Source organism: Hevea brasiliensis, chromosome 16, assembly GCF_030052815.1.
Source record: "Hevea brasiliensis isolate MT/VB/25A 57/8 chromosome 16, ASM3005281v1, whole genome shotgun sequence".
Classification (NCBI taxonomy): domain Eukaryota; kingdom Viridiplantae; phylum Streptophyta; class Magnoliopsida; order Malpighiales; family Euphorbiaceae; genus Hevea; species Hevea brasiliensis.
Genome location: NC_079508.1, coordinates 70,230,651 through 70,242,559, shown reverse-complemented (window position 1 = coordinate 70,242,559; position 11,909 = coordinate 70,230,651). Strand labels below are relative to the sequence as shown.

Genomic DNA, 11,909 nt, shown 5'->3' with positions numbered 1-11,909 from the left:
GCTTTATACAATTGCACATTTCTGCTGTTCAATCAGACAATTATAATTATCAAATTATCACTGACAAGTTCAATAGTATGAGCAGCCGACCATTCTGAAGCAATAGAAATTGGACTTCCCATCTAGATAAACAAGAATGTCGGGGATTAAGAGATTATCTTCTGCGGTCCCTCTTTGCAGCAAGCATTCAAAAATGCTAGATCTTTGATATGCAGACCCCTGCTGTCCCCCTTTAGCATGTTCCAGTTTGTATAGACAAATCGAAATAGTATAACAGGTAGTCATTTAACACATTCCTTCTGGTAATTTGGTTGCCGAAATCAATATAATAAATAACGACTACAGAAACCCAAACTGTACCTATGGGCAGTTTCATATATATAAGAAAACCTAAGAGGCCAAAAGGCAAGACACAAATTCATTGTCTTATGGTAAGCTCTGCCCTGAGATGGAGGATGTTATTGATGAAATAGAGGCTGTCATCTGCCATGAATGCTGTCCAGGGTATGCCAAAAAGGTTTCTATATCCAACAGCCTTGCCTCCAGTGAAAGTGTAGTTTCCTTTGTACTTGCTCACATACTCTTCAGTTGGCTTTGATCTTGCAGCAAATTCATAGTCAACAGCAAAGCTTACTGATCCCTTCTCTTGCATCCCCAAAAATAGTCCAAAGCAATGAAATGAGCTCTGTTGGTCCATGTTACAGTGAGCAGACAAGAAAAACCCCTGCCCGCCCAAGTGAAACGCTTGAGAATATACCCGGCCAGCTGGAAATAGATGTGCACACTCCTCACGCTTCAGATCTAGGTACACAACACACTGCTGACGCGGGATTTCAAATTCCACCACTTTGACTGGTCGGTACTTGTATGCCCGCTCCACAAATCGACGATAGGTGGAATTAGCCTCCTCTGCAGCTAGAACTCGCTGCCGATATGGAGCCTCACCCTTGAAAAAGAGTGCCTCAAGCACAACCTTGGATGCAAGTTCAGGATCAAAATCATTGCAACTTAAAACCTTCTTCAGTTTTCGGCAGGTCATGAATGGGAAACGTATCAGTCTACCAAGTCGTGTGGCAAGGATTTCTCGTCGATCCTCCAATCTGGGATAATGAGTACGAGCCCACTTAAGTACAAAGTCATAAACAGCATCCTCTGAAGCTACCTGGAGATCATCACTGGATAATACAGCCTCAATACCAGCCAAAGGCAAGTTAAGAACATCTTCTTGGAACCTAAAGAACAGCAGCAAAGTAATGAGTCCATAATTAATAATTCATGAAATAAAAATCAGTAAAAATATAGACAAAAGCAGGCTCATGGATATTTTTCCCATATTCCACAATAAATTAGTACTCTAAGGAGCGAATCAAAAAATATAAATCTATAGTATTCCTATCAAGTAAAAGTGGTAGGTCTTTCCTGCAATACTGTTTATCAACCACCCACATCTTTTTCAAGGAAGAAAACCCAGGGAAAACAAAATATGGAAAGTTGGCATAAAATTTAGAATAGAGAGAAAAACTCTCCAATAGTAGCAGGAGAGCCATCAATCAGATTGAAAATGAAGCTGCAAATAAGAAAAGGACTCACTTATTTATGTCCTTGTATTGCGCAGCGAGAAACTGCTTAGCTGCATCTGTCAGTGGCTGAACTGCTTCAGCCATTAAAACAGTAGAAGGAAGGTCCAAGTAGAGCAAGGCAGACTCGCAGGTCATAGGCAAATTTCGCAACAGCTTGCTGCAATATCTCATGCATGATGCTACCTCAAATTTGTCAGCAGCCATCAACACATCCAATACAGCAGTTGGTGTGGTTGTTGATAGGGTATGACTATACATAAAATTAAGGAGGTCCATTAAGGCTGCTTCTTCTGCTCCAGGACAACAAAAAGGGCCAAACCAGCCAGCACCTTATCAACTTGTGTTGTCTTAAGAATAAAATAATCACTATAGTACTAACAATTATGAGGACCCATAAAAACTATGGAGCCCAAGTGATTAATGAACAGATTTAAAGAATTCAAGCCCGTTGCATATGAAGATAATTCAAGAGAATTCCCATTTTTCACATGAAAAATAAGCCAACAATCAGAAATACTGACCAGAGATGCAAAAATAACTTGTGTTACAGTATTTACCAGAGGCATGTATCCGTAGAGTTACATGTCGCTGCTCTGACTCTCTCATCCCATTTGAAAACAACTGCAATTAGCAACATAAATTTATAAAGTTCTGTACAAATACAATGACCAATAAATAAAGACAGCACAAAACAGGGGCATGAACCTTACCTTGTAAAAAAAGGGGCTTTTAGCAGCTAATATTGGAGAACTAATATGCAGAGTCTTAACTCTAAGAACGGTTGAACAGTCCATGTTCCAGGATGAGTCGTTACCATTATCAACATCATCACCTACAGAGAAGTAAATAGCCAATCAACTAATTTCCACAATTCCCAATATTCATCAATTGCACACAATAATAAAGCACACCTAACACAAGTAATAAGTGAGTGACAAAAGTAAATACCAAGTTCATTCAAATTCACATCAGCATCTGTAGGAGGTTCCTCGATCATTGCCATTGGTTCTTCATCTTGATTTTCATAGGCAACAGCATCCTCTGTGTCCGGCATGTTACAGTTTATTACCTGCTCCTCACTTTGCCCAACAACCTCCGCAGCTAATGGCAGAAATAGCAACCATAATCTCAATTAGTAAAAGCGACATCAACATGAAGAACAGAAACTATAATATTATTCTGCCAAATGCCAAAATTTACAACGCACATCTAGCTTACTATCGTTGACTGTACATTATACCACCTTTAATTGCAAAAAATTTTCAAATTCTAAAGTGGAAATTAAATTTCGGGTTGTCGCCCAATTTGATTATAAACAAATGGTGATAGTGAAATTCGATAAAAGACAACAAATTATCAATTGTAAAAAGGGGGAAATAGAGAAAAAGTTACCGTTTTCTTTCTTGATGTCCTCCCTTCGCCTCTTGCGATTACGGACCCAGTCAGCGATGCTAGTGCAAGGGTCGCCGTCCGACTTCGTCTCTGGCAAATCGGGGATAATCTCGATCCTGAGAACCCGATCGGAGAAGTTACTGTCGTTGAAGGCGAAGGCGAAATCCGGGTCGGACCCAGGTGCATCAGGCCCACCAGGAGAGTAGTCCGAGTCCATGATCGTTCGAGGATCGAAGAGGTCCGCGCTCGGTACTCTCATGCCCAAAAATCCCCAAGCTTTAAGTGAAATTTAAAATACAGTAACGAATTTTCTTGTTACCTAAAAACCCTAGAAACCAGCGAAATTTTGAAGGAGAGACGGAGAAAAAAAAGAGTAGTTGAAATGGAAGTTTGGCATTTCACGGTTTTGGTGGTTAGTCTCTGGATGTTACAACAGAGTCAGTTGAGCGCTGATGGCGATGTCGTTTGACGGGGCAAGTTCTTTTTCTTATCCTCACACGGTGCCGTTTCTCTTACTTTATTATTTCCCCTCTTTTCACCTTGCCTCTTCTCTTGAGTTTATTGTTTGGGCTTGGGTCATCACTCACAATCTCTCAAATTCATAGGCCCTCTGTGGAATTATGGGCCAAAGGCAAGTAAACCCAATAATAAATAGAAGAACTTCTGATATATTTAGCATATTATCTAAGATGATAAAGAATAATAAATAATAATAAATAGAAATAAAAATTATAAACACAATATTATTCTTAAGAAAATGGGTCGATCTAAATCACCCAAAAGTTAATTGTCCTCCTATCTCAAACTAATGTGAGATATTAATCGTTATAACTAAATAATTTTTTTTTAGCAGGAAGTTAGGAGAATAGGATTCAAAACTGATTTTACCAGGTGAGATATCTTAGCCACTTAATCAAATCAGGGTAGACTATAGGGATTATGAATTTTTGTGATCAGCAACACTTGTTCGTGTGAACCTTTCCTTTATTAAATCATTAGCACACTTTCTTCTTCACTTTAATTGCTTATTATCATCAGTGGTTTCTAAAGTAGGAAAAAAGCTAAAATTCTTCCTCCTTTTCAATGAATCATGAATTTGTTTATATTTGGAAACCGTTCTTTATAGCCGACTCCGGCCGGCAAGACGAATTTTAAATGATGCCCTCAATATGCCAAAGTACTTTTAAGCTTACGCATTAATTACAAGCATCTCAAGAACTAGTAATAATTCATGGAAAGTAAGCTTCATTAATGATTATATATATAATTTCTTTTTTGGTTAAGGCATATCAAGCAAAGGATGATAAGCTTTTTAATTAATGGCATCTCTGAATTACTGTTTCTTGATTTTCTGGAAACATGGAAATGTATGGATACATTTTCACTAGGAATTAGACGTGAATATGACTTCCCAAAGAAGTAACAAATGCTGCTTCTGATGATAAGAATATAATTCCTTAATATTAATTATTCAGATATGTCTGCTAATTGTTAGCTGCTGCAACAGTACTATTGCCAAAAATATCATTGTCCTTTCAATCCATGGAGAAGGAGTACAGGTTCGCCATGACAAAGATGACGCAAATGCGAAAATGATGTGTACGCATGTGTTCATTCATTGTTTAGTGAATGTGTCTCGAGACTGTAAGTGTATTAATTTTGGAATTATTGATTGCAACTTTTATTGTTAAATGACCATAATTAGAGATTAATTAAAGAAAATATCAAGCAGGGAAATGTTATGCTTCTGCCAAGCAAGTTGCTGAAAAGGAGTATGATATGCACTGGAAACATATGATCTGGCTCAGAATCTTTGTCTGAGACATGTGATACTAGATATTATGAAACTGATTGCCCAAAAATGTAAAAAGACTGGTTGCGTATACTGCGCAGCAACTTTAAGCCTGAACATTGAAACTGCAAGGCCAAGAAAGACAAGTGAGAAAGAAAATCCAAGAAAACCTCAAGTGCAGAAAGAGAGTAATAATAATGACAACGTCCAATAGACCATAGCATGTGAGGCAGGTAAGGATGATCGATGATTCTGGCAAAAGCTCATCATGATTCATGACAAGAAGATGGGAATTAAAATGATATGGAAAAGGTAAAATAATAAGTAAAAAAAATGGAAACAAGAAAAGAGGAAAAACCAAGAAAATTTAAGAAAGGAATAGCTGGTGTGCAGCTTAGCTAGCCTGTTTCAAGCATAAGGTCATTTCATGGGACAACCCATTTGTCTAATAAAGCAAGAAATAGCCCCGTGGGGTGTTTGTGGGGTTTGTGGTTGCCTTGGTACTTGTTTTTCTTTCCTTTCCCTATTGCTCTGTATACTGACGTTTGTCTGCAACCTTCTCTCTCGCCCGTCTATGAAGGGAAGTGTCTCTGCTGCATTATTTTTAATTAATGTTTCTTTGTTTGATCTTTTGTGTTAAATTTTGCAATACAATAATCTTTTGCATTGGCTATGGCTATGGAATTGTGTTCTTCTGTGTTTTCTCTTTTCAAGTTTCCCTTTGTCAAGAAACCCTGTAATCTGAAGACATAACTCGTGTGGGCTATTAAATCAATTCATTATCATACAACTCAGAAATTAAGTATTCATTTCTTTTTTATTTATTATTCCAGATCTAAGTTTTTTTTTTCTTTTCTTAAACAATTAGATTTAGCTATAATTTATTATGCCATGCAATGGGTGAATTCAACTATATTAAATGCAATTTTGGTAATTATATATTAAAATTTTAAAAGAAGAGAAAATAAGATAATTAATGAAGTTGAATTTGGAGATAATAAGTGACAAAATAGCATGATGAGCATTTTTTGCCCATTGACGAAGAGATAAGAGAGTAATGAGACGCAACATAATGCATAGCCCCCACGGAGGATACATGAAATATCTTAGAAGATCATTGAATGTCAATGTTGTCTCCTAACCTAATCAAACTTTTGTTTAAATTTTCCTCGCCAAGTCTTAATAATTAGTTAAGATCAACTATTTTTTCAATTCTACACATCATGATGCAGCGAAAAAAAAAAAACTTCAACTATACAAAATTAATGATTCATACCCCATTTCTATAAACATAAATCTGGCTTTCATCATTTCCTTGTGTCAGCACTTGCAAATTAATTAATTGCTTATACATAGCTGCAAATAAATGAAGCCAAGAGATAAGGTTTTAATTGTTATAATATATATTTTTTAATTAAAAATTCAATATATTAATTTTTTTCAAATAATAAATTTCTTACTCGTATTTATATAATATTTTAATATTAAAAAAAGTTAATAATTACTAAAAAAATCAATTATTGATACCATATATTGTATGGACAAGAGCCAATAATTCCCATAGCATCGATCTCTAATCTCCTTTATAATTTCTGAGTCAATTTCCCATCTGGTTAGAAAGCTTTGACGCACGTGTAAGACTCATACACAACTCAATTATTTAAGCCATTGAATGACACAAACCTACGTCTGCATGATGGCTATGGCTATATGAAATCGAGCTATCAAGATTATAACCCTCACAACATGCGATATGAGTTAAATTATAGGCCGGCTAGAATAATTAATTATGAGCTATACATTTGTTAGAACTCATTCACATGAAGCAATCCCAAGTTCAACACACATGGATCTTGTCATCATTTCTTTATACTTTTCAAGTAAAAAACTTTTACATTGGTTCTTAGAGCATGCCACATTTTTTACACTAAAAAATATATGATAGGCAGTGCTGTAACGAGTTAAACTCGTATAAATTCATTACGAGACCAAATCTTAGATGGGTCACCGCTCATTGCATATTAACTTGAGTTTTTAATCTAATTGCATTTGAAAGGGAACTATTAGATGTCAGGGTTGGTGGTGTTGCAACAAGTTAGATCCAAGTAGATCATGAGTATATATAAAAAAATTAGATACATGCGGAGCCAAGTTAAAAAGAAGAAGTCAAACTCTAGATGGTCCACCGCATACAATTTAAGTGACAATTTGATATATGAACTTGAGTTCAGTTTAATTACACTTAAGGAGAGAATTTTAGATATCTCACATTGATAATAATAATAAAAAAGATAATGAAATACATGCAAGAAAAAAGTAAATTAAATTGACTTAATGTATTTTAATAAAGACAATCGTAAACTCAATTTATAGAGTTTGTCAAAAATTATCGCAGCATATATATATATATATATATATATATATATATATATATATATATATATATATATATATATATATATATATATTATTGTTTGTGTTAATTTGGTTAATATTCTATATTTGTTGCTTGTAACTTTTCTTATAAATTATTTAATAAAAATTAAAAAATAATAATAATTAAAACTTAAAAAAGGAGAAGAAAAGGGAATCTTCACTGTGATTTGTTTTGATTACAATTGGTAATTTCTTTTCTTTTGTCTTTATTTATTCACTATGAATTTATATTTGTTTATTTCTTTTAATTTTTTTTTATTTTAATTTCAGGTTAAAGTAGTGTCCCAAAAGCTTTATATACATTAGAGGCAATGTTGCTGTGTACTGATTGAGGATTGATCATCTTTTGGTTCTATGATTTTATTTAGTCTTTTACTTTTAGTTTATGATATCTTAATGAAATTTGTTTCAGTTTTTTAATCACTTATAATGATGTAAACATATGTTCTTGCTTCAGAACATCACTGTTTACTTGTTTTAGGCACATTTGAAGTAATGGTGAAAATTGTCTTCGTAGATTATTAGAATTTCTTTTTTCCTTTTTAAGTTTTTAAATATTAAGTTTTTTTTTATTTTAATTCTTATTATATTAAATAATGTATAAAAGAAATTATAGATGTTAATTAAATTAAGATGTAAATTAGTCTATATATATTTTATTAATTAAATTAGTTGTGGTCTTAGCAGGTGTGATTGTGAAAATAGGAGTTCATGTTTATAAAGTTTAATTTTGGAAAAATGCTATCATTAGAGATGTTAGAAGAAAGAATACAAGTAATGAAGGAAACGATTGTGTATTTGTTTATATATTTGTCTGTATATGATTTACAGAGATATTACATCTATTTATACATGAGAATATGAGCAAATTTAGACAATAATAATAATTGCTATAATTATGCTACACAAATCTCCTGTAATCATGCTAATTGCTATAATTATGCTACACAAATCTCCTATAATCATGTTAATTATTGTAATTATGCTAACACTCCCCCTCAAACTCAAGGTGGTAGCACAAGTGCCAACTTGAGTTTGCTTAAGAGATCCTGAAAGCGAGCGGGAGGATGCGTTTTGGTGAATATATCAACGGTTTGGCTGACAAAGGAGACAGGAATCAAACATATGATGCCATGAGTAACATGATGACGTACAAAATGACAATCAATTTCGATGTGTTTGGTACGCTCATGAAATACATCATTATGAGAAATCTGTATGGCACTTCTACTATCGCAATGAAGCATTGTGGCAGAAGAATGAGTGATATCCAAATCAGGTAATAACCACCGTAACCAAAGTAATTCAGATGTAGCATCAGCAAGAGCACGATATTCAGATTCTGTGCTAGAACGTGCAATAACAGTTTGCTTTTTTTTTTTGCTACGCCAAGAGATAAGAGAATTACCCAACAATAACCAGTTGTAGAGCGACGATCATGTCAAATCACTAGCCCAATCAGCATTAGAGTAGCCAGATAATACTAGGGAGGAGGTAGTGGAAAAGTGCAAACCATGAAAAAGAGTGCCTTTGATATAACGAAGGATTCGAAGTACTGCAGAGAAATGAGTTGAGCGAGAAGCAGATATAAACTGGGTGACCAGATGAACAGCATATGAAATATTAGGTCGAGTAACTGTGAGATAAACAAGACTCCTGACAAGTTGTATAAAACAGTGGCAAATAACTGAAGCATAAATTAAACAACAGCAAATTGAGACCTTTGAAGATCAAACCAACACCGAAAATGCTTGAGCGAAGTCGGAGCAAGCACCGGTCAGCAAATAGACCAGCCACGCGCCGCCACTTGTCAACGCATGAGAGATCTCCAGAAACCAAAAAGTGGTGCGTGAATGCCACTAGCACAAAACCCGGCCACCGGATTTTGAGGATCATCTGAAAACACTACTGTGATCCTTCCTAAGGCAGCAGTGAGACTCAAAGGTCACTGGAACTAGTGACTTTAAACAGAGGCAGAACAAGTTGTAGAGAAAGAAGAGAGACCCCAGAAATTAGAAATAAAAGCTTTACGGCTCTGATACCATGTTAGAAGAAAGAATACAAGTAACGAAGGAAACGATTGTGTATTTGTCTGTATATGATTTACAGAGATATTACATCTATTTATACATGAGAATATGAGCTAATTTAGACAAGAATAATAATTGCTATAATTATGCTACATAAATCTCCTGTAATCATGCTAATTGCTATAATTATGCTACACAAATCTCCTATAATCATGCTAATTATTGTAATTATGCTAACAAGAGAAATGTACATGTGATAAAAAAATTACACAAACCTATTAAGATATAATTTGCTACAAGTGAATATTTGTGACAAGAAATGAACATAAATTTTAAGATGACGAACTCCTTTTATGACCAATATGAGTTCAGAATTTCTTTCGTAACTCTTATAATTTTTTTGTAATTTTTTCGTTCCATGCCTCATTTCACAAGGAACGTTAAAGTAACTATATTTCATTATGTTTCATCTATATTTTAGTTTCATTTATTTAATATGGAGTTTTCTTATCTCAGACATGAACACACACACACACATATATATATATATATATATATATATATGTTCCAATTAATATTTTGAACAGATTTGTTAAACTATTTTCTTATAATTGCCATCATTTTTTTTTTCTATAAGTGTTGGAAGCATGAGAATCTGTGTTTGTGAATTAATGGAATGTTTAAGGAGTTGTTAATATATCAATAATTGGAAATTTAAAAAAAAAAATCCAAAGCATTTGTCCCACAGAAGCATCTCAAAATAGTTATAGTGATGTTATACAGTTATAGCAGTGAAATGACCTTGAATTGCGTCATGTCTGCCTATCTTTGTGTCTTGTGCTTTTCTGAGTCGATATGAAAATAAGAGCAATTCAAAGTACAGCATTATTGATCCAACTTTATTAATTTTCGTAAAACTTTCCCTGATTTTCGGTTAATTTGCATGATCTTTGCGTTCTATGGAATAATTAATCTGTGTGCTGATACATTAGCAATTTTACAATAATTAATTTTATTCAATTAATTATAAAATCTAAGCGGAAGCTAACTCTAGTTTTGATTATAAATTAAAAACAACACAAATTTTTTAAACTGAAAAAATTTCCTTATGGTAGAGATAGAGGGAATAGAGAGAAGAGAGAGAAAATAAGAGAAAAGTAAATAGGTTAGAGATGGTACCAGGAGAAGGAATATCTTTCTTTTAATCTGATCTAATTTATAAGGAAAATAAATAATAATATATTATTGAAAATTTTTTTTAATAAGTTTTATATGTATATATATATATATATATATATATATATATATATATTAATTAAAAGGAGTATATATATTATGTATAATTATTTTATATTGTATCATAAATTTTTAAGATAAAAGTTTAGTTGAGTTAAGTTGAATTGAGTTGTATATAGTCAACACTCTATCAGATAGATACATATTTCATCTTATTTCATTTTATTTGAAAATTTAATTTTACTCTAATTGAGATTCTTTGATATATTTCAAATTTAAATAAGAGTTCACTCACACTTATACAAAGAGAATATTGAGTATATACTCACTCTCAATTAATTCTATTTACTTAGAAGTTGTTCAAATCAATATACTTGGTATTGTTTTTTTTTTTGCATGTCAATATATTATTATATAAAAAAAAAACAATGATGGACAATTAATATAAAATAATAATCGGTTAAACATGAATGTGAACCTTAAAATGTCCAATGGCATAACCAAAGCTCAAGTGTAAAGGAATGATTAAGGAGTATAATACCCAATAAAACTATATACGATAATAATTATAGGAAGACATAAATAGTAATTAATTAATATTGGGCAGAATAGATTAGATGGATGGACACAGATGACAGAAAAAAAAAAAAAGGGCTGTGATTGGACAAATGGACGTGAAATTGGCAAATGAGAGAGAAGAACACTGGTGAAGGTTTTGAGAGAATGGAGAGTGGGGAAAAAGGTGGCAAGTGTAGGCAGCCTGTTCATTTTTTGGGTTGACAAGACAGTGATTGCAGTAAGTGACTGAGAATCTGATGTGATCTTTTGGCACAAATATACATTATTTCCTTATCGTCATTATGGTGCCATTCGGTGATTCCTCCACCCTTCACTGTCTGTTTCCTCCGCTCCACCTCTACTTATTTCAGATTTTGACTAGAGTAAGTAAATTATTATTAGGGTTTTGTATTTTATTTAAATTAATTATTTAATTTTTATTTTTTAAATTCATTTAATATATTTTTATATTTTATAAAACCAAACCCTTTAATTATTATATCAAAAAATATATAAGTCAATTTATTTTAATCTTAAATATCTATATCATTTAGTCCCTATAGTTATATTACTAATAATTATTATAATTTTAATAGTCTTTACTATTTAATCTCTATGACAAAGACTAAAAATAATTTGAATAGTTTTTGTTAACAAAATTTTGATAGAATAATTAAAGAGTTTGATTTTATAAAATATAAGAATGTTTTAATTGAATTTAAAAAAAAATAAAAGTGAGTAGTTAATTTTAATAAATTACATGAATTTAATAATAAATTATTATTTAATATATTTTTATACTTTATAAAATTAAACTTTTTTAATCATCTTATTAAATTTTTGTTAAAAAAATGTTTGTCAAATTATTTTTAGTCCTGGACATAG

General features: G+C 32.5%; 1 protein-coding gene across 1 annotated transcript; it reads right to left on the bottom strand.

Moving 5' to 3' along the window:
* Positions 1 to 266: 266 nt before the first annotated feature.
* On the bottom strand, positions 267 to 3,425 carry LOC110656282 (BTB/POZ domain-containing protein POB1). The gene is made up of 6 exons (XM_021812949.2): positions 2,973 to 3,425; positions 2,529 to 2,681; positions 2,291 to 2,412; positions 2,138 to 2,201; positions 1,591 to 1,870; positions 267 to 1,232 (listed from the first exon to the last, which is right to left on the bottom strand). Exons 1-6 carry the CDS (start codon positions 3,229 to 3,231, stop codon positions 419 to 421), a joined length of 1,692 nt encoding a protein of 563 aa, XP_021668641.2. The 5' UTR covers positions 3,232 to 3,425; the 3' UTR covers positions 267 to 418.
* Positions 3,426 to 11,909: the final 8,484 nt, after the last annotated feature.

Coding starts and splice junctions, on each gene's coding strand:
- LOC110656282 (XM_021812949.2), bottom strand. CDS start 3,231: ATGAGAGTACCGAGCGCGGACCTCTTCGATCCTCGAACGATCATGGAC. Junction 2,202..2,290: donor AAAGCCCCTTTTTTTACAAG/GTAAGGTTCATG, acceptor TGCTAATTGCAG/TTGTTTTCAAATGGGATGAG. Junction 1,871..2,137: donor TCTACGGATACATGCCTCTG/GTAAATACTGTA, acceptor GTCCTGGAGCAG/AAGAAGCAGCCTTAATGGAC.